Source organism: Microplitis demolitor, chromosome 8 (genome assembly GCF_026212275.2).
Source record: "Microplitis demolitor isolate Queensland-Clemson2020A chromosome 8, iyMicDemo2.1a, whole genome shotgun sequence".
Taxonomy (NCBI): domain Eukaryota; kingdom Metazoa; phylum Arthropoda; class Insecta; order Hymenoptera; family Braconidae; genus Microplitis; species Microplitis demolitor.
The window spans coordinates 14,203,243-14,226,989 of NC_068552.1; the positions used below are offsets into that span (position 1 = coordinate 14,203,243).

A 23,747-nucleotide genomic window follows, 5' to 3' on the forward strand; every position below is an offset into this window, starting at 1 on the left:
GCGTGCCACTTTGAAAGGAGTGGTGGGAAAGTAAGTTATGCGCGGCACGTGATCCCTCAGAGATCCGTCGCTATACGGCGTCCAGTGGCGCTTCTTCGGCCTCCTCTGACATCTCTCTATTGCTCTTACTGGTACTGATGCTGATGCCTCTTATTACTCACTGATGCTCCCTTGAGTGTAAGAGGTAAAGGCACAGGGGGCCGACCACTAACTACCAACTTGCTACTGCTCTCTTATCCATGTAAAAGAACTCTCAAGTGTATATGCATAACGAAGAATTTACATGGGTATGCTTGTGGTCTCTGTGTTCTTGAGTTCACACTTTCCGGACGATGAAGACGACGAGGATGATGATGAAAGCTGCTGAGGAGGAACCAGAGCACGAGAGAATTGGTGAATGGATACAAGATCACAGTCTGATGATGTTTATATATTATTATACAGACTATTACTTTTGTATACATGTACTCACTTACATTTTATATGCAATTAATAGTATTTACATTTGCGTGTTTCCGTGAGATTAACTTGTGCATAGTTAAGCATAAGTATAAACTTTAAAGTGAGTCTTGTAATTTACACGAGGCGTATGACATGTAAACTTGATGGCTATATATCTGTCTCTTCTTAAAGTCCAATTCCTGCATTAAATTTATTTAACACAAGGTGAATAAGAAACGTCTTAACTAGACTAAACAGCGACGACATGTATTTAAGTTGATAAACACAGGTGTATTATACGGTACATTTATTAATCACCTGTTGTTATGTGTCTTCTGCATACATATAAATGAAATTGCACATAACATGCGGTCAAAGCCATCCTCGTGACGTTTCCAAGTTGCATGTTTGGTCAGTATCTAAAATTTAATTTTGTGAATAAAAGTAAACGACCTCGAAAAATATTCAGAGTAATTCGAATAAGTACAGCAGGTTGATCACTTTCCGTGACGAGGGGAAAAAAATAAATGAATTTAAAATACAAATATACATAATAATAGTAAACAGTTCCGGGGCAAAAGTATCGGAAAGTAAATCGTGAAATGAGAGCAAGGACGTCAAAATGCATTACACGTTTCACAAGAGATTGGAGATTGGGGGGTAGGTGGTGCATACATATATAATACACATAGATAGAATGAAAAGGGGGTAGTAGTATGAGAGAACGTGGAAGTAGTGTAGTAGAAAAAGGTTGGCGACCGGGCTGTCGCCGGGAATTGAGGGGTGATAAGCAGAGGGATGACACGCTCCACGCATACTGCGGAGCTTCGATTCCTCCGTGGAACCACGTGTATTTACTATTTCCTCCTGCATATAAACACTCAAAAGTACTTTATATATATATATATAACATATACATGTATATATATGTACATCCGATCTGTCAATAGCGTCAGCTGTTGCTTCTGTCTCTGAAACGATGTCGCGTGTTTCTCTGTGTACATATACATGTGTATATTATGCATCCTGTAGTACTTAGATATATATAGATATATATGCGGATGAGCGTCACTGTCAGTTGTAAAAACACGTGCACAAGATATCTTACCGGTGAATCAAGGAATATGTACTTGTGAAGGTAATTGTATGAGGAAATGCTCCGGGCAATCGTTCATTGTCGATCTGTAGTATTTGAGTATAATAAAAGATCTAATAAATGTATAAACAGTAAGATGTTGGAGTATAAATTCCCCTTCTGAGAAAATATATCCGTTTAACGATGGTAGTATTTGTCGAGTTTCGTTATATAGAAGGTTTAGGTAGGGTCAAGGACAGACGACGAATGAGTGTAAAAGAGAATAATAATGGCAAAAATGTGTGTTATATAGTAGTAGTTATATATATATAGCTGGTGTGACACCTGCAGTAGTAACATTGAGTGTGTCGAAATCAAAGAGCCGGCGCCAATAAACCATTCTCTTCTCTTCTGTTCTCTATACCCTCCATGGTACTGCACTATGGTGTGTTATATTTGTCGTTTTGGGTCTTGAGACCGCAACTGAGTCCCTGGACGACAGGTACCATATTATTCATCTTTCATTACCACAAAGTCTACGCTCCAAGTAATTTCTCGGCTACTACTACTACTATTACACTTTAACACTATACCTGAACGGTTCAAACTCTACAAATTAACTGGTAACTCGGACAAAGACGCCCCACTGTGGTTTTAGATTAAGAATGATGGTTCATAGTTTAAGTAAACAAAATATAACGACTTTAAGTACAACTCGATTATCGTATCTACACTAAATCATTCATAAACGTATAGATTATTTTGATATATTTTTAAACTATGTATTGTTATACCTGTTGATGAAAGAATTAGTCAACAGCTTATTTTCATTTATATACATACACATATATCTATGTATAAAAAAACATATAAAAGTAATGTCAATGACATTTAATGTGATAATCGAACGATGTCACGTAATACATAGTTATATACAGCACTTGTTTACAACTCGATAATTACACACATCGATAATAATATAAATTATCTTACTATCATCAATTCACGTGTACATACATTTTTATTATATTATTACGTAGTACATTCATATAGTCAACGTTTTTTTAGTGACGTGTAATCGTGATGAGATACTACATTTTATGTATACATGTATGTGTATATGTTTGGGTATTTTATTTTTTTTTACTACTCGAGTCAGCTGATTCGTTTGTATTAATACCCGTGAGTGGTCTCTTAATTGCTGTGTCTATTTGTAAATGTAAACAAAACAATACCACGCTTGAATAAATGTCTATTAGCTAGAGATCCAGACAGACCACGTGTTTTAATGTAAATTCATTTACTTAATTCACTTTCAGTCTCTATTTAAATTTTTTTGGTTTGTCTGTGACGGAAATGAAGTTGAATAGGATTGGAAGTAAAAAAATAAATTCGTATTTTGGTAGAATTGTGTGATAGTTATGTGTAAAACTGATAATTATATATATAACAATAATAAACTGGTATATTTGAATAGGATGGATTGTTGTGGAGGGTCAGGTATACATGGAAATAAATAATATTAATAACCTGGTGATAATACAAATACCTAAGTGTATATTTATTATAAGTTATTTGTATAAGAGAGACGAATGACGTGAGAGCATGACAAGTAAATCGTGTGCGAAAAAATAATGAATAACGAGTACGGTAAATATCAGTATGAGTTTATACAGTTGTTATAGTGGTAGTGGTAGAAGTAGAGGTAGTATAAGTAGTAGTATTTAAGGCTGTGGAGGTGTTTGAAGTAGCAAAAGAAAGAGCAAGAGGTCGACGTCGGCGTTAGTATAGAGTGTATATAAAGTGAACAAGCCAGACAAATGAGAGGCGGGATGGAAAGGAGGCGGGCGCAACTGTGAAACAAACCGCGCGTAAATCAAGTCTCGTTGCTCTTCAAAGCCACCACGTGGTCGCTTGCGCAGAGTTTTCACGCTAACGAAACTATGACGCTCGAGGCGAATTTATGAATGGGAAATCTATTGACAGATCCCAACGACGATATCTCACTCTATATACTGCCTATCCCGCTCTTACTCTCATTAATAGTCTCCAAGGGAAAAGACCAATCTACTTGTCCTCTATATCAACATATATTCATAAAGATACACGTATAAATTACATGTATATAGATATTTTTGAGTTTATATTGTCTGGCAACACCTGCTACCAGACATACCACGGCCTATCTATCATAATCATCGTCATCAATAAAAAAAAGACTAACAAAAAATAGACATGTCTGCTGGACGAAAATGTTTCAGTCAACACTAGCTGTATTGGCTATTGCCGCATGCGATAACTCGGATGATATGTGTGTATTTGATATAAATTTATGGAGTACAAGCTAGATTGTTGTTGTATACAATCCCAATGTATATTTATATAGAACGCATTCACATGTCCCGACCGGAAAATGACCCGTATCCTAGTATTATGTATTATAGAGACGTGAAGCCCAGACATGTCTCATATCACTACTCGCTAATCCAACTGGTTTATTTTTGCGTCACAATTAAATCCACTCCCCACTTAACGTCTCTTCTATTTATACCTTTCCAATTCAACGACCTATCCATTTAAAAACTCATCGCCTATTTCTACTCGATTTAATATTCATTATGATTATGTTCATGATTACGATGATAATAATAGAACAATATACGATATGTATGTGTAATAAAATATCAATTATAGCCGATCAATGCGCCGCTATTGACTTTGAATTCATTGACAATCCACCTGTGACTATAATACTTATATTATATACATATTGTTTATATATATAATAAGTTTCTTTAGATCAGGTGGCTCTGTTAAAAAGACAATGGATACGTCAGTGGGGCACGCGACTAAAACTACTCATATATATACATATATACGGCGGAGTTTTATTAGGGGGATGAACTGGAGGAAACCACGTGGAGTTGGGCTTTTGTCAGGCATCGCTCGAGACCTAATTTCTCGGCAGCTCGCGAAGCCGTGTGCGTTAGTCATGCGTTTAGTCTCGAAAATATGATACGTCATGTCTAAATAAATACTTATATATATACATGCAAGTGTAATCACTAAGTACTTGCATTAAATACAAGTTCTTTGACATTTACGACAATATAATTTACAAGTAAACGCTTCAATAGTATATACATTATCCAACATTAAATGAATATTTATATAAGTATTTATATTTTTTTTAGCAACAACTTCAGTTTATTGCTTATATGAGTAAACATAAATTGAAGCCATGCATAAAAAAAAGTACTTGTGGTCGTAAAGTGAAGTAAAGGTGGAAAATGAAGTCGTGATGTTTTAAAAAAACTTCCCTACAATAAGTTGTTGTCGTAAAGGTAGTCATAGAAACGGTTAGCCGCTCGATGGTTGGTCATAAGTGCCCGCGAGACTTTCCTGTACTTAACGATGGTAGAGCTGTACATATATAATACATACATATATTATTGTAGTACTTATGTGTGAGACGATTTACTATACTTATATCACACTTAACATTCACACATACATGTGTGATATATATTTATATATGTATATGTACAGATACCTCGATGGATTGATGTCTTGTAATGCTATATACCAACACAAGTGCTCCAATATAACACAAGTAAAGAAAAGAAGCAAAACAGTCTGCTCAGCCGCTTACTGATGCTCTTGTCGTCTCTCCCCGCTCTCTTATCTACTCCATTCGTTCAACTCGCGAATCCGGTACTTCCTTTCCTCCTCGCACTCCCTCCGCACACTCACCAGACCAAAGAAACGCGGGATCGCTTCAAATTCAAACAACCGAACACGAGGTTACCACGCGTCAAATCTGACATTCCACCGCTATCCATTATCGTACAGTGTATTTTACGTTTTTGACAGTTTACTATCTATTGAAACAGCTCTAGGCTCTGTAATTAACTATTTTTAACATATTTATTAATATTCGTCAGGCTTTTTCTGTGTAACACAGGTGAAAGTTTTATGAACTGATAAAAAATTTAAATTACAATGACGTTTGTTACTAAAATTATTTTAGAAATAATTTATAATTTTTATAACGTTCAGAAAATTCAAATTCAGTTTTCAGTTTAAAATTTTTTAATTTTCAAATAAACTGAAAGCTCGGATACAAGGAATTTGATAATTTTAAGAGAAAATTATTAGTAGAGTACTGAATTTTAAAGGATTTTTAAAGAATTTCAAATAATATTACAATTTAATGCTCGACTATGACAAATTATCAGACACTATTTTTTCACAGAATTTAAATTTCATAAATAGAAAATAAAAAAATAAATAAATAACGCGAACAAATAATGAAAAACCAAGTCAATAAAAAAAGACACTTATAACATAAAAAAAAAGAAAAAAAAAACGTCCGAGTACAAATAGTTGGACGTCTGGAGCACTCGGGTCAGCGGAAGGTTTTGCTCATACTCGTAATTATTAAACCACCATAAAAAATTCACCTCCACATTTATCGGAGCCGTATTACAGAGCGATAATGATATTTTTATATTGTAGTATAATTAAAAACTATAACTAAATTATAATATATATCACATTTTGGGTAAAATAAAACCGTAAATCCTCAAGATGTGTAAACGTTCACTAAACTCACCTGACCAACGTCGCACCACATTATTATTTAGCTGGCACTGATGACAGCATCTTGGATCGTTCGTAAACCATACAAATCACAAGAGATAAAGCCGTTTTATTTTTTCAAGTACAAGAAAAAAAAGCGACCTTTAAAGGTCCACAGTTGTGATTTTATTTAAATTTAAATTTTATTTTATAAAAACTTTATATCTTCAAGTTTTAGTTTTATTTTAATTATTAATATTAAATATATATAAGTATATATATATATATATATATATATAATCGTCACGGTCTCACGATTGCCGTAAGCCGTAGTGTAGTGTGTATAACGTCTGCACGAGTTGTACAATAAAACACCGCACGATCACTGGACGTAAAACAACTCTCACGGACAAACCTACTTGCTGGTTGGCCATGTAAAGCATTACTGAAATACTCTGACAACAGTCTTCGACGAGTACCGACGTTCGGGTTTCCTACGTCCAGACTCGGGTCTCTCCGTAAGCCCTCGGCCCACCTGCACTCCGGCACAGCGCTACGGGACTCAGTGCCGTCGCAACAACGAACGAGAACCCGGGACAATAATGTTCTCGATCGTGGGATAAAACCGCGAGAGAAATTATCCAAGGGAGACGAGGCCAGGGCTGTTAGTTCGCTTGCTGTAAACTACTGCGCACTCGGCCGAAGCGCTTTCAGCCTCTACATTCTTGTCGATCCACAAGCGCTTTCATTTTTTATTTATTTTATTTTTTTTTTTTTTAAATTTACTCCCATTTAAATTTGAATTCTAAAAAATTTTAATCATCGATAATTATTTTCTAGTATTCAAGATATGGAGACGTCATTATTTTTTTTAGACTCGATGATGATAATTAATTTGGTAACATTTATATACAAAGTTTGTAGTAAATAATATGGAAAACGTGGAAACAGCTTCTGAATGAACGGGTGTAAATGACCCCGTCCATCATCCAACAAGTCGTAAAATCTTAATGAGGTGCGCGCCGTGAAATGCCACCGAATGCGTGCGCGCGACTTATTCAAGAGTTGTATGTTACTTATATACATACATACATACATTTGAGTAACATATACCTGTATAAAATATTATATGTATGTACGTTTTTTGTTGCGAGTACCGTAGAGAAGAATAAACCACGCGGTGAGATGAGAAATAAAAAAAATAGTAATAATAAACACGTCCTTCGGAAGGTCCTCGTAGAAATATATACTTAATCGACGTTGGTATGATTGTTGATGTTGTTGTCGTCCTTTTTTATGAAATGAGTAATTTGCATGTGTTGGTATTGTCAGGTCTCTGTATCTTGTTACTCCGATGCCTCCGATGAAAATGAATATCGTTTGGCTGTTAACACTGGACACTTTGTCGGTATAACCACGTGTTATCCTAACACAACATACAAATATATTACACGTGCAATAGAGCTGTGTGTAATACCACGGCAGTGTATAGTGTGTCAATGTAGATGTATTTTGTGTGTGTATCGGGGTGTATCTGTACGTAATCTTAACAGCTGATCGTAAAATCAATTTAATGCTTCGATTAAACGCCCAAACTTAACAAATAGCCGATGTACTCTCTGTTATATAGATTAAGTATATATACATGTACATATATACGTTTATATTTGTTTGTATATATATATATATACATATATATATATGTATGGGGTAATAAGTAAAGGAGGCGTCAAACGTCATTCACGGCGTTAAAGTTAAATTATGAGTTTGCTTGGTATATAAAACGATGAATGAGCCGTCTCATAATTTATGACGTTTAAAACACAAGATAATCCTTATTGAAAGACACACCGCAAGTACTACGGTATCGGGGTAATTGAGAGGAGGAAGGTAATAGAACAATTACCGTCGAATGAAAAGGTACTTACAGCCCTATTCAAATTTACCAACGACTTTGCATTATATATATAAATAGTTATTTGGGAAAACAGGTACACACAATACACAATGTAATTATGGTGTGTAATTAATTGTAAACTGTTAATAAAATTAACTCATATACACCTAATTAATTTTTGGAATCAAATATCTGATATTTATTAAAAAAGTCAAATTTTGCGGGAATTATTTTATTTGAATTTAAAAACAAAAAAAAAAAAAAAAAAAAAAAAAAATATGAATTTAAAATATTGTCACTATTAAAACCCTGGCGCGCACGACATCGATTACTTTTTCATCGATCCGTAAGTACACGTGACGATGCAAAACGTTGAGCTCTGTTATAAATTTACAGAGTCTTAAGTTTAATTTTTTAAAAAATCAATATTTTTTAAAATTTGTTCAAGTGATTCTTTTTTTTTTTTTTTTTTTTTTTTTTTAATGAGAACTGAAGGACATTTTATTTAAAAAAGAAAAAAAAATGAAAAAGTTTTGTATTGAAAAATTTTTGAATAAAAAAATATAGAATTATTTTTATTAAAAATTTGGGCCTGGTAAATAAAAATAGTGACGGGGCCCAATGGTACCCACATAGTACGGCATCCGTTAGGTTTTAAACTCGCCACTGGCATAAACTGTAGATTGTTACCAGCGAAAGAATCGTGCCACGGCACCAGACAAAACGCGACTACGCTCGCGTTGTCGTATTGCGACTCTATAATCCTCCCAGCATAAGAAAATTCATCGTAAATATTTTTTATTACTTGCTGTATATATCGTTTATATAGTATATATTTAAATAAATAATATTAATAGATAAAACAATATAATATTATAGTTTGTAAAAAATATATAATGGATGTGGCTGTTAAATAAAACGCGGTTTTGCGCGACATTTTCATACACTGCCGCTCCGTAGTCTTCGGCTGCTGCCCGAAGGAACATGCGAGGGCGCAACTACTTGGAGACCTCGAGAGACGCAGACAGAAGATATGCGGATACAAATATATGAGAGAGACAGTAGACAAGACACGTTGAGAAACAGCGAGAAAGAGCAATCGATGTTATATATTTTCTCTTTGCTCATACTTTTTATTTTTATTCTTCCTTCTATATATATTTTTATATTATAATATTTATATGAATATACATATATATATTTAAATATGTAAATAAATAAATATATGTGGTGTTAATTATTTAATTAATTACTGTAATTTTGTTGTTGGTGTTTTGCTAAACTAATATTATTTTGTTACTTTGTCAGTATTGGGTTTGACGTCGAGACAAATAAAGTTTTATATTTCACATTCGAAGTAACGGAGAGCCCGCGTTGTACTTGGATAATAACTCGGCCGGTTTGGCAGAGATCCTTTCATCGACGTCAGAGTGAAACTAACTTTCAGATACGATGACGATGGAGAACGGAGTAGTATATAGTTTATATATGAAAAAGCCCTTTTCATTTTAGTAACGCAATCAACGCTTGTCACTCAGGTGTTTTGTTATTTAATTATTAAACTTCAAAAAATAAAATTTACTTTTACTTACTTATTAATTTATAATTAATAATTAATAGTTAAATATCAGGTAAGAGGCCCAGTACCCACCCTGATTAAGAAGTCTAATTTAAAATGATTTTAAAAATCTAAATTATTTAATATTGTTTCATATCATAAATGATTAAATTTAATTTGAAATGATTCGAGCGTTTAAATTATTTCAAATAATTTTAAATCATAAAATAATATTTCGTTATTTTTTAATTCATTATGATTTAAAATTATTCATTCCAAAATTTATACTCGATGCAAAATAATTTAGACAATATGGAATGATTCAAAATAATTAAGAGTTACGTAATCTCAAATCATTACGAATGAGATTTCTTAAACAGGGCGATCAGGGATCTAGTACCCGATCACTCATGTATTTGTATATCTATATTTAGTAAATTTTACTAATTATAGACATACAAATACATGACGTGATCGGGTACTAGGTCTTTTATCTTACACGGAAAAATATAAACTTTAAAAATTAGTGTTCGAAATTATAACCCGGAACCTGCGTGTCAATATAGAGAACTTTAACATTCCAAGCAATAAATTTTAAAATACTTGTTATAAATTTTTAATTTTACAGTTGCAATTTTTAAAGTTCAAATATTAATTTTTTCTGCCACTGAAAAGAAGATTTATTTGAGCCGATTAAGATTTATTTGAGCCAAAGATATCGTATATTTGGATATGATAAAGATATAATATATGAGAAAGATATAATTGAGCAATTTAATTGCGTGAAATGCGTGATTTATTTGGAGTAAAGAAATGATCTAATTGCTGCAAATAAAGGTTAGTTGGGCCATGTGCTTAAGTATCACCAAATTTTTCGTTATTTGTCACAAATTGAATATCTTTACCAAAAATATATCATTCACTTACCGCAAATAAATTATATATTTCAGTCAAATTATAAAATTATTTGAATCAACTGTCATATTTAGTTGTACCAAATATATTTATTTGTCATTAAGAAACATTCAATAAAAAACCACAAATAAATCGATTTATTTGGGACAAATATTTATTTTTTTCAGTGTGCATAGACAATTAATTTTAATATTTACGTTTTAATTACACGCAGACAATTTTCGAGTAAAAATTATCTATAAAGTTTGGTACTGTCAGGATATGTAGTCAGTAACTAAATTTTGACTATGTTGTTAGTAGAAATTGCACTTCATTTAAATTCTATCGAGTAGTATATTTTAGAATATCCATGAGAGAAATTTATATTTCATCCGTTTTCTGGATAAACCTCGTAACTACTTTTTTTTCAGTTAAAATTATGAGTAAACATTCTTTAGTACTGCTATAGCGTAAAAAAAATTTCAAATTTGAATAATTATAACAGAATGTTCGAGAGACTTTTGAATTATAATATTTTATTGACGCATATGTAACAGAATAGATTTTTTGACCGATTTCTGAAAAAATTATAATTTTGCAGTTACGAGGTTTACCCATAAAGGCGACGATTTATCTCAGGACCTCACAGTATCAAACTTTTTGGGTAATTCTTACTAAAAATTTCTCTGCGTGTATAAATTGAAGAATTGCTGTTTATAATGATAGTATTTACTGATCACTTCATTATATTACTTGTCGTTTCTCAGTTTATATAGTTCATTTTTTTCCATGCATACATCGATTAATTCTTGTTACTTAACTAACAATTAAATAATTGTAAATAATAGTAATTAGTAAATAGTTGATAAGAATGATATTTTTGCCTCAAAGTAATAATATAACACGCGATGTATAAAATCAAAAATAGTTTACGAAAACAATTTGGGGACTCACTTGACTAGTGTATATATATATACATATATGAGGCTTAATTGTGTAGCTTTTAGTGTGTAGTGAGGGCGCGTTCTCTATTTATAAAACCGTACGCGTCTAGATATTGCTGTACGGATATATAACCGTCTGACGCGCAACAGAGCCCGGGAAAATTTTGTGTACAACACCAGCGTTCTATAATATTTTTCATTAAACATTAATTTACTTTGTATATACACCCCTTATTACAGAAAATATTTGCTAATAAAATTTGCTTCCATGTACAACAATAATTTAATGTGCATAAAATATTTATAATTACTTTCTATTTGCTTTTCAGTTTTATTTTGTTATTAAAACTTTATAAAATTATTTTTATTATTTATTTTTTTTTTTATCAATCAAATTTGAAAAATAAAGACATTTGTTATTAATTGCAGTGACGTTGTATACTTTTAATTTAATTGGTGTAATTTATATGTGTGCTGAGAATAAAAAAAGTAAATGAGCGGTTCCCGTTTATCAGTATTTGGAATTTAATGATAAGAATATATATCATTGACATCAGAAATAACTTATGTCCTCATGTGCAGAAAAATTATCTCTGTTTCTTTCTTACTTATTTACACATACTCACAAACACATATAAATATATATCTATATATGTATATATACAGGTATAACTCGATGAATCTTATCATCTTGCGTGTATATAAATTTTATTTTTCTATAAAATAAAAAAAAAATTTTAATGTATTCGTATAATTAACTTTTCTTTTTAATATTTATTTTCTTAACTAACCCGAGTTATTTATCACACTTGTGATTCTCTGTTTTGATTCATGAAATATAAATAAATATATAAAGGCAATAAACTTTCTCCCTTTTTCAAAACATGTATATATGTTTAAAAAAAGGACATGTTTAATTCTTTTGTCGGCAGAGTGGCAAGTGGCCTCATACTACTGAGTAAATTCTTTCGTTTACTTAAAAGCCGAGTTTTTAAAGAGTCCCGCGGCCACTTTAGGTAACCTGATGCCGCTGCTTTGGTACGTGATTCACTGGGAACAATTTAAACAGTATAAAGTTGCCGGGTAAAACAGTGCGAAAATTGCTGCCACGGCGCGTGTTATCTTCAATTAATTTTATACTAGTGTAGGGATCAACGCTCCGTGAACAAGAAGTAGGAGGATGAAAAGGGAGGAAATAAAAGGCTGTAATGAGTTAAGAAACGAGAGTACGTGTCGACCCATGAGATTACCAGTCACAAAATCACTTTTCTCTCTTATTTTTTCCGTTGTCTTGTCGTGATCCCTATTATACTCATTCTTTTCATTCTCTTTCACAAATTGCCAAGTCTGACGCTTATAACCCTGACCTAGCTAGGGTCGGATTGCGGTTTAAATACAACAGTCTCTAGATTTTTAAATCTCTTTATATATTTATATTCAAAGCCACTGTCAACTTTTAACGTCTCTAAAGTTATCACACACGTGCTATTTTAAATACTGAATTAATAAATTATAAATTTTATTCATAATATACTGTTATGATATTCGACATATATATAAACAGTTCTTAAGTTCTTGGTTCGCTCGTAAGTTAAATACACAATCATAATATATCATTAATAATAGAAACACGTGTTTATTTGTCAAGATTTATGATGCATGAACACGGGCATCGGCACGCAGACGAGTATAACGACATTGAAGGTAAATAGACAGTGGCAACACAAAACCGACGATTGAGTTTATATATATAAATATATATATATATGTATGTATATGCCAGTATACACCAGTAGTTGAGGTAGGTCGGGTGCACGTACGTCAACGAACCGACCCACGGAAAGTGCGAGTCAAGCATTAAATGTACGAGAAAGACACGACAAGTGTAGTATTATATATATATTGGTTCATGTATACATACATATATTTATATACAATGTATAAAACTAACAAACTCTATCTATATATCGAGGGAATTACGGGAACAAGAGGGCGGCTTATGTAATCGGTATCTCGGAGATTAGTTTTACGACACGTTGAGGCGGCCCAGTGTGAACGACTGGGTAAAGTTGTTGTTGTTGTTGTTGTTATTATTATTATTGTAATAGCTGTGTTATGTGTCGTGTGGTCGCGCGCCAAAGAGTCAAATCTAGTCTTTACTCTGCTCTGGTGTACTCTCATCTCATATCTGCTATAACTCGGCTACTAATCTACTCTCTCCTATATGATGTGAAACGTGCGTGGGCAACGGCCCAAATCATTGTTGCTAGAGTATTAATCATTCGAGATGATCAGCCGTGTGAATATAACAGATGGATTAACTCGATTGGGCGCTAGTGTTTGCCTGATTTAATACTATATTTATATACACATATATATATATACATATATTAAAGTCTAATGCGTGAGTGGGGGTGATATTATTTAGTGTAGGTCGGGGTAGCGGTTTTTGTTGTTTGATGTGTACTTTGGATTGGTTTCATTTGCGATAGATCTTGGCGCTATTGATGAGAGTATATAGATATAGATACCGATACTAAATAGATATTATCTATATATTTATTTAATGTGCGATAATGAATTAACCACCTGTCATGACACGGCTAAATTTATTATTCTTATTGATTTAATAATTTTTATACGTCAAACTGCTTGTAGTGTTGATGTCTGTCGGATAGTGAGTCGGATGAATACGCGGGAAAAATCAACCTAATATAAATGTTAAATAAAGTCGCACCTTAGACTGACTCGCGCTACTGGCCAGCTCAAGGCTGATGCCTAGCTCGGTCGCATTCCATATTAAGCTTCATTGCGGTAGCTGCGAGTACCACTTCTGTTCTGTACGCCACGAGCGTCGGCGGATAAGTTTAAAGAGTAAAGATCGTGTGTGTAATACATGGATTGAATATATAGAGAGAAAAATATAAATAAAAAATTACCAGGTTCGTGCATATATTTCTGATATATTATGATGCTACATCTACATCTACATCTACGTATCTTACTTTACTTTGGACACTAAACTCAGCTGGAGTTGGTGTGTCATCAACGAAGGAGTTGTTGCTTTGCATTTGTACTTGTTGAATCAGAATAAGTATTACGAGCTTTTTTTTTTTATTTATTTATTTTTTTTTTTTAGAGCATTATATAGATTGCTCGGGGAAATAAAAATATAAGTATTAAAGTTGCGACGAAGAAGAAAAAAAATACTTAATGAATGAAAAAGTTTTTTTAATGCTTGGGAATTAGCTAGCAAGCTTTATGATTCAAGAGTTTTATGATAGCTCTTGTAGTAGATTATTTCAAGTATTTGAACCACGCGGTAAGCTATTAAAATGTTCCAAATCCTCGTGGTGAGTTTTAGGCATGCTATGAAATATTTTGTGTTATTATTTTGGAAACCCTTGATCGGCACACGTTCCATACTCATGATATAATGACTCAATGCACACTACTCTAGTATTGGAAATTCATCAATTTTTATCAAGAGCTTATTATCGATTTAAATCGGTAAAAATTTCAAAAATAAAATAACACTAAATTTATTTAATTTAACAAATTAAGATAAATTATGGATATTTGAGTACTTACTAATTACTTATTAATTACGTGGGTATGATAATAAAGTATTTTACTAATAAAATGATTTTTAATTATCTAGTAAAATTAACCGGAAAAATTAGTATCGACTCGAGATTTATATAATTTTCATTTTGATAAAAAAATTTTTTAGTTGATGAAATATTATATTGAAATTGTCAATTAGCTTTTCAGACATGGTCAGCAATTCATAATAGTTAGCAACGAAAAAAAAAAATTTTTTTTTAACGGCATTAAGAACGCGGCGGCGCGTGCAGTCAAGTCAAGAGAACAGACAAGAGAGTTGAAAAATAAAGAGAGGAATATCCGTGGCACACTTATTTGTGACGGCCTGAGTCACCGTTCAACTCTTGAAGTAAAACCACGATATATGTTCCAAGTATTCTATACTTCTCGCAACGACATACTTTTGCAAGTAACTAGTTAGTTTTACTACTAATACTTCCAACTTCATCATTTCTTCGTCACTGTACCATTTATCTGACTACAATTACTTTTTAATACTCATATTTTAACATATTTTATATCCAACTTTTCTATCCGCCTTAAAACTTTTAGTTCCTTAATTATTTATTATTAAAAAATAATTACAGTACATGGTGAAAAATAATTACTTTGATAATAATTATCGGTTCATTTTTAATAAAATCTATATAAATTATAGTTTTTAAATAAAAAAAATTTTCACCATGAATCCAAGTCGAAAATTAATTACTATCTTTGTTCTATAATTTATAACAGTTTCTGTCATGGTGACCTATTTAGGCAACAACAAGGCCACAAGCTGGCTTTGGCCTCTGATACCTTTTTTTTAACTCTCTTTCTCTCTTGAGTTATTTACCGTAGCAGTTCTTTACTTTCCTTCAAGCTTATATATATGTATTCATATGTGAGTGGCGTCAGATATCGACATATAAACGCATCTCAACAAAAAGTAAGCACACCTACAGAAAATAAAGAATCCATGGTGACTTGTACATATTCGTATACTGCCGCGAGACATGCATCACGAAATGTCCGGAAGTTGCGGGTCTTTTTCGTGTACAAAAGTCACGAGATTAACTTTTCATTTTAAATGTTAAGTTTTTTTTACTATACTTATTTTTTTTTTTTTACTTAATGCATACTCATTCTTACATGTAATCAAATCATTACTATTATTATTGTCATAATAATATTTACTTTTATTTTATACCAGACTAATAATTTGATGCACATTGTTTTATCATTGTTTTACGGTGCTTTTGTTTTTTTTTACAATGTCTACACACGTGTCTCGAGTTTCTTGTGCACATACAAAGTTCGCCAGAGGCGACGACGTATGCAGACGTATTGGAGTCGTGCAATCCTGCGACCTTCGGACACGGCCTCGCGAATATATATATACTAGTCTTGTGTCGTCCGACCAAGGACGATTGTCGCGCCGAAATTTTTAAATTACATAGATTAATTTTTCATATAAAAAAAAAACCTATTACCTGTTTTTTAAAATTTACATTCTGTTAATCGTAGCTAATACATATCTAGTGTTAATTTATATTTATTTTTCCAAGTTGGGTAATTTATATTGTCCTAAATATTTAAAATTGAGTGATATTAAATTTTAGGCAAGACGAGATCAAGTAGACGGTGTGACTGCACTGCGGAGACTAGGGTAGTGCACTTTCGATAGTATATCCGAGCTTACAATAAATAAAGTCAAGTGTATATAAATATAAATATATATACATACATTTATGAATACAGAAGAATGTATGTATACTTAGCCAGACTATATCATAGAAAAATCTAAGAGTGTCTGAAGTCGCCCTCGAACTTGCCGGGTCTCGTACGCAACAGACTTAAGTTAGCGAGACAACTAAATAGTAGAAGAGTTATAATAAAAGCAAAGAGTAAGTGAGAAATGATGCTGTGTGTTGGAAAAAGATAAAAAAAAAAAAAAATGATAAAAAGAGTGGTGTTAGTTTGAAAAGCAGCTGAGAATCCAACACACAGAGAATACAATGTGCGAAGAAACGAGACAGAAAGAAATGAAACTAAAAATAAAAAAATAATGAGAATAAAAATATAAGAGAGAGGATGAATGCCACGTGGTCGCGGCTCACCAGCCGACGTGTCGGAGCGCTCTCGCGGTAGACAGAGAAGCATCACCACCAGGACCACGTTCTCCACCGCTTGAAAACCAAACTTTTTGACATTTTTCGTAGTCCCGCGGAAATATGGACGTATATGTCGAGCCACGTGTGTGGGGAATGCGCAAAGTCCGGAACTGAACGGTGATTGGTCTGGTAGAGCGACCAATCCTGTTGGTTAAATCATGAGGAGTGAGTAAGGGAGAAAGAGTGATGCTGGTGGTGCTGGTGCTAAAGTGCGGAGGCGATGCTGGTAGGGATGAATTTTGACGAAGAACGGAGGAGAGAATCCAGGAGAACTTGGAGAGAGAAAGAGTGAGATAGAATGAGCTGTAGGATGAGGGAAAGAGTGTGAGAGCTAGATATGATGCAGTGCCGTAGGATGAGAATCTACAGATTATACTTAGCTGGGAGTTGTAGAGAGATGTGGTATTTCTCTAGCTGAGATATTATTATCCATGCAAGGATAATGCCTAAGATTTGTTTTAAGAAATATAAGAATTATATTTTATTTTATTTAGATTTTCGCTTTATTTTGTTTCGCTTTCCCGACGATATTAAGATAATTTTATAAATTATTTAAGACGCTGGAAAAAAGGTGAAGGAAAAACTGGTGGATTTAGTTGGTATCAGTTTGTTTAATGAAGCTTGTGGAAATGTAAAGTAGCGGGAAAAAAGAGAGGAGATACGATAGGGGCCCTTGCCCGATTGAGTACGTCGCTGAGGAGAAAAAGAAACACGTAGGACGTAGGCTCCTGGGGGACGTCAGACGAACGAACAAAAGACACTTTGAAGGGAGACAAAAGAAAGAGACTTCGAGAGGTGACTCTCCTTGTATCATTTCCCCTCGTATGCTAGAGAGAGGGATCTGATCATCTGTTCTTACCTTGTGTCACAGCTCGGGTTAAGACCAGTGTCTTTATGTATTTTGTTGTGCATTTTGAGCTACTCAGTGGACCAGGCTGGATAACGAGGAATTAATCGGACGGGGTTTTTTTTCTTGTTACTGAAAATCAAAATAATTTTTTTTTTTGAAAAATCATTTAAATTGATGGGGATATTTTTGTAAAATATTAAAAGACTTGTTTGGAAATATTGTGGAATGACAAAAGTTAGAAAATTTTTAGTTTTTTCTGTTATAATAATAATAATAATAATAATAATTTATGTCTATCTCAATTTCTCCAGTAGTCGCGGAACTCGCGAGCTTTCCCTGTCTCCCTCAGTTTAAAACTCCCTCTCTGTCATCATTCTCTTATACTTTCAACTTGTCTCACTCATTTTATCCTTCTCTTCAGCTTAAATTCTGACTCGGTTATTCTCTTACTCTCTTACTATCTTTGTCACTCTTTAGTGCAGCGAAACCAAGCACACTGTCGGGTCTCTATAATATTCTCAGTGAGATATTTTAGAGAGAGGAACTCCGAAGCCTGTCTAACGGCGAACGAGCTAGCTGCGTTGTGCCATGGCAGAAAGGGCTGGAATATGCGGAGTGGGATCTCTCGATCTTTGTCTACCAGTTTTACTTCTCCCTCACTGCCGTCGTATAAACTCCCACTCTCAAGTGTATTTTCTCCTCTGTTCTATAGATACAGCACATCTCGTTTATGTATACTCCTACAACTCTAATTCTCTTTCTCTCTCTATATATTCCTTCTGACTTGCTCTCACACCAAAACCCCACCCGTGAGTCACCTCGTTTCGTCCTTCTCCAAGTAGTTACGTCCAAAATATCCTCCTTTACTCACTATTTTCTCACTCTCTCCCTCTTATTATTCTGTCTTCTCACTCCTTAGAGCATTCTCCTCTTGTCGTTTTACGACCAGACTCTCTATCCTGCTTCTGTATTTATTACAATACCTCATGTTTTCTCCATCGCACTTTGCCGTAGAATTGTAGGGGAGAGCTGAGTTTAAATTGAGAAAAACTGGTGGGGTAACCACGGGTTTCGAGACAAGATTCTACTGCTACGTTCTACCTCGTCTTATACACTCACTACTACCACTACCATTACTAAATCTACAGCATCTACACTACAATTCCATATATTGTGCGCATGTGTGCGAGAATATATACAAGAGCAAGAACAAGAACAAGAGTGTATACTGTAGACTGTAGAAATAACGACGAACGAACGGGTGCTGTAAAACGAGGGAGAAACAGTAAGGAAGATAGACGTGAATAAAAGAGGGGAGCTAAGGCGAGAGAAAGAGAACTGCTAGAGAAACGAGACTTGACGTATTTATATATACATATATATATATATGACTATGTGCTATACCCACGTTGCAGAAACATACCCTCTATATGTCGGTACGATATATATGTATGTATTTCTGGTTGTGTCGAGTAGAAGCAAAGTAATAGGCAGAGGGAGAAGCAACCCTGCGTCAACGTTACTCCTTGACGAAGCTTGGAACAGAATTAAATGTGATGAGACATACGAGCGAAAAGTGAAACAAACGTTTTTATTTTTTTACTTTGCCTAATGCATTATTGTTGTCTATGCCGTTGTATGTCTGATATTTTTTTACGAATTTATTGTAACTCTCGATATGGATGTACTTTTTTTATATTGTATTGACGTGCGTAAAAATAGTAAAATAATAAATTTCTGTATATATTTTTTAATGAATAAAAATGATAATTATGATTTTCAATTTAATTGATTTTTTTTTCTCACCCTACCAAAGAAACTATCAATGGAAAGAATTAATTAGACTTATGATAAAAATGGATATGATTTCATTATGTACAAAGCACGTGTACTTAGCAAACAAAATTGTAAAAAGGAGCAGTGGATCTTCTTTAAGAAGAAACAAAATAGAGTGACATTGAAAACAATCGAACAAGGGGATAAACAAAAAAGCTAAGGTAGTATAAGCAGAGAGAAAGTTCGCGAAATAATGTTAAAATAACAAATTGAAAGTTGTGACCAGTGGGCAAAGAGTGAGAGATGGAATGTACGTGTGGGAGAACAAAAGTAAGTTGAAGGAGGACAGATAGTGTAGAGTAAAAAAGCGAGGGAGTTTGATGGCAGATGAAAATGAGGAATCGCGAGCAGAGTATCGAGTAGAGGGAGCGAAATAAACGCCGACTACGGCGAAGGGGTGCCACGAGAAAGGGGTGGTGGCACGAGTGATGAGTCGGAGTGGGGAATCCCACTGTTGGTAGTAGTGCGAGTGGGAGTTTACTGTACACTATGAGAAGCAGGAGAAAGGGGAGTATGTGCGCGAGAGAATACCCAAAATCGATCTGTGTTGGTAATTGTGCCAGGACAAATGTGTGTGCGTATTTGTGTGAGGGGCAATGCTCTACTTTATGGCTCAGTTCTCATATATCTATATATATATAGTGTTATACATTAAAACTTAGTGGATATATATTTACACACATCAACTCATATGTGTATACACATAAAAGCACTTATGTATACATATATATGCATATATTGTTGTATAATAATATATATAAATATATATATATATATATATATATATATATATATATATATATGAGCTAGATGTACATGTAGAGGTTTGATTCGCTCGTGGCTTTGGTCGAGGGATTTCTCTGTAGATCGTCATGGTATATATATATATATATGCGTGTGTGTATATAACAGAGAAAATTTACCATTGGTTGATCCTTTCTCTGTCGCACACACTAACACACCGATACCTTGAATTACACATATGTATTCATTCGTGGACTAACGAACGAGCTTTACAGAAATTTTGCGCTAGTTGCGAAATTTTCGGTGTATAAATATATGTATGTGTTAAAAATATATCTCAATTTATTTAGTATTACTTTAGCGATATGAAATAAAAAATAATGATCGACTTGAATGATAAATATTTAAAATATGCACACAATATTAATAACATACTGTTAAAAATAATTAATTAATAATATACTCGTATATTATTGTCATTCATCAGTTTAATAACGCCGATGGTTAATTTATTAGAGTGATTATATAATACAGAATCTGTCATAAGTTTGATTAAAAATCGTTCCATTTTTGTCAACATAACCGTGTGATGGATTTTATTTTAAAAATAATTCATTTGAAAACAACAACAACAAAAAAGGATAATAGAGAAAAAAAAGGTATCCAAAAAATAAACAGCGCGTTGTATATCTATTCAGGTATTTTATGATGTGTGTGGATCAATCGGCTTTTATTTTTATTGTAATTAACGCGGGAAAATAAATCCCTTTCTTGTTCAATCTGTTAGCACAACGTGGTATTTGAGGTGCTGGTGGTGGTGGCAGTGGTATAGAGCAGTAGTAGTGATGGTATTACGCGCGAAGTGCATCCCCGGTAATTTATATCAATTGTATTGGCTTCCCGGGCGTACGTGAGTGAATGTACACACGTCTTTTTTTCTTTTTTTTTTTTAACTTTATCTTTCTTTTTTCTTTATACTCTCTTCATATTTTCTTGAAAGTATTTTATTACACAAATATTGGTACATATATGTATGTACATAACTAGTACATTCATCTCACTCTTATTCTAGTATATAATGTACTACGAACGTTGAAGTAGCAGCAGACAATGCACCCGTGACGTCAGGATAAAGCCGCTATCCACGTGGCATCATAGTGAATCTCTTTCTCGAATCCACGTGTTTAAATCTTTGTGGTATAGATACGATACTATACCTTTTGAGCTGGGTTAGAAGAGTTTTCTGTGGATTTAGATTCAATCTGCCTACATTAGTCTCAAACATTTTTTAAGATGTATGTAAAAATTTATAAGCTCAATAAATGTAACTATGATTACAAATAATTTGTCATTATTATACCCGTCTGTTGAAAATTCAGGGGTGACAAATGTCGTCGATGGATTTAAATACGCTGAAAATTTCTTGTAAAATATGAATTTCGATAGATCATTAATCATCGGTAAATCTGTATAGGTTAACGTTAAAGTTACTTTGTGTAATGAATCGATGAAACTGTTTATTCGATGAAAAGGGTCTGATACGCGAATACGTTAGCATATAGTATCATAGTGATAGTGTACCAGTGCATTGAAAATATATGATAAAGTTATCGAAGAAAGAATATACATAAGCAAAAGAATCGAAGATAGTATAAAAGTAGAAACGAAAAACAAACTTTTCGTCTTCTGTATTTTTTTTTATTTACTTTTAGTTTGTTTTTATTTATTATTCTTAACATTGTTGTTTTTAGTCACAATAGTTTTTCTCAAAATTTTGTTTAGGGATTTTTTCAGTGAACTCGTAATTTCGGCCACAAAAATACGTATGGTCTTCTTCGGTGCATTTGAATTTCTCGTTATTTATCCTCAATCATTTTGTTTTTTTTGGCATGTTTATTTACTACCAGTACTGCAAATCACTTATTCCACTTAGATTACACTCTAAAACCAAGTGTGTTCTATGTTTAGCCATAAGCGAAACTATAGTTTTTTGTAGTTATTTAAAACACGTTTCACGGTGTATTAAATATCTATAGATTGCTTATGGCGTTTCAATGTTATTTGGTAAGTGTAAATTTTGACGACACACTTGGTTTTACAGTATACAAGCATTTTTATTATAAGGTAAGAGACCTAGTATCCGATCAAGGAGCTAGTACCCGATCACCCATGAATTTGTAAATTTATTTTTACTAAATTTCACTAAATATCGGTATACAAATTCATGGAGTGATCGAGTACTACACGGAGAGAAATTTATGGTAACCGTTCCGAGCGCGTTTATGAAATATCTTCCCGTATTGTTATGGTAATGATTACTTGGAATTATGGGATATAGGCCCGTACTTTCTGAGAAAAGTTCCCATAAGTATGGGAACAATTCCCATCATTATGATAACAGTTCCCATATTGCGTGTGAAAGAATTATGGTAATGATTACCATACTCATAGGAATAGTTCCCATAACTAAGTAGGAATTAATCCTATAACCATATTGTAATGGTTCCTAAGTGCATATGAGAATAAACCCTATACATTATGGTAACTATTCCCATAATATTATAATATCATTTCCATAATTTATGGGAATTATTACCGTATGATAATGGTAATGGCTACCATACTGTTATGGTAGTTGTTATTATATATTATGGTAATGGTTACCATATATTATGGTAATGGTTACCATATCTTATGGTAATAATTACTATGATATTATGGTAACGGTTCCTATAATGTATATAAACCATAAACCAGTTACTTTGCGTTATGGGAACCATTCCCATAATATATTGTAATTTTTTTTTTTCGAGGATGGGTTGTTTCGCCCAATTGGAGAACATTTTTCTTTATAGCGACTGGAAAGTTGGTCTAATTATTTCGAATGGAAGTTAAAAGAAAAGATTCACCGTATTCAAATGCATAAAAACCCATTATTTCCTGAGCGGTTCTTTTTTGCCCGCCCTTTCCTTCTAGCAAGTGTGTAGACTAACACACTATTTCTATCCCTTACAGAATCGAAAAGGGAAAATTATAATTTGTCATACTCATCAGTACACTCTTCTTTTATCGTAAAATCTCTCCATATATTTATAAATACCTCCCCTCTATTTGTTTTTTCACCAACAAACCCTGTATCTTTTTTTTTTGGTTTTATGCTTCATCTTC

The 23,747-nt window shown here is 33.2% G+C and overlaps 1 protein-coding gene across 3 annotated transcripts in view; it reads right to left on the reverse strand.

Annotated features, from left to right (window-relative positions):
* The window catches only part of LOC103573231 (uncharacterized), a 118,353-nt gene that overhangs the window by 21,630 nt on the left and 72,976 nt on the right, over positions 1–23,747 (reverse strand). Inside the window, exon 1 of one of the 3 annotated variants that reach the window (XM_008552221.3) lies at positions 6,132–6,523. The exons of the other annotated variants lie outside the window; for them this stretch is intronic. Within the exon in view, the coding sequence (XP_008550443.1) occupies positions 6,132–6,152 (21 nt within the window). The 5' untranslated portion in view covers positions 6,153–6,523. Of the gene's footprint in view, positions 1–6,131; positions 6,524–23,747 lie in introns of those variants that run through there. 3 annotated transcript variants of the gene reach the window in all.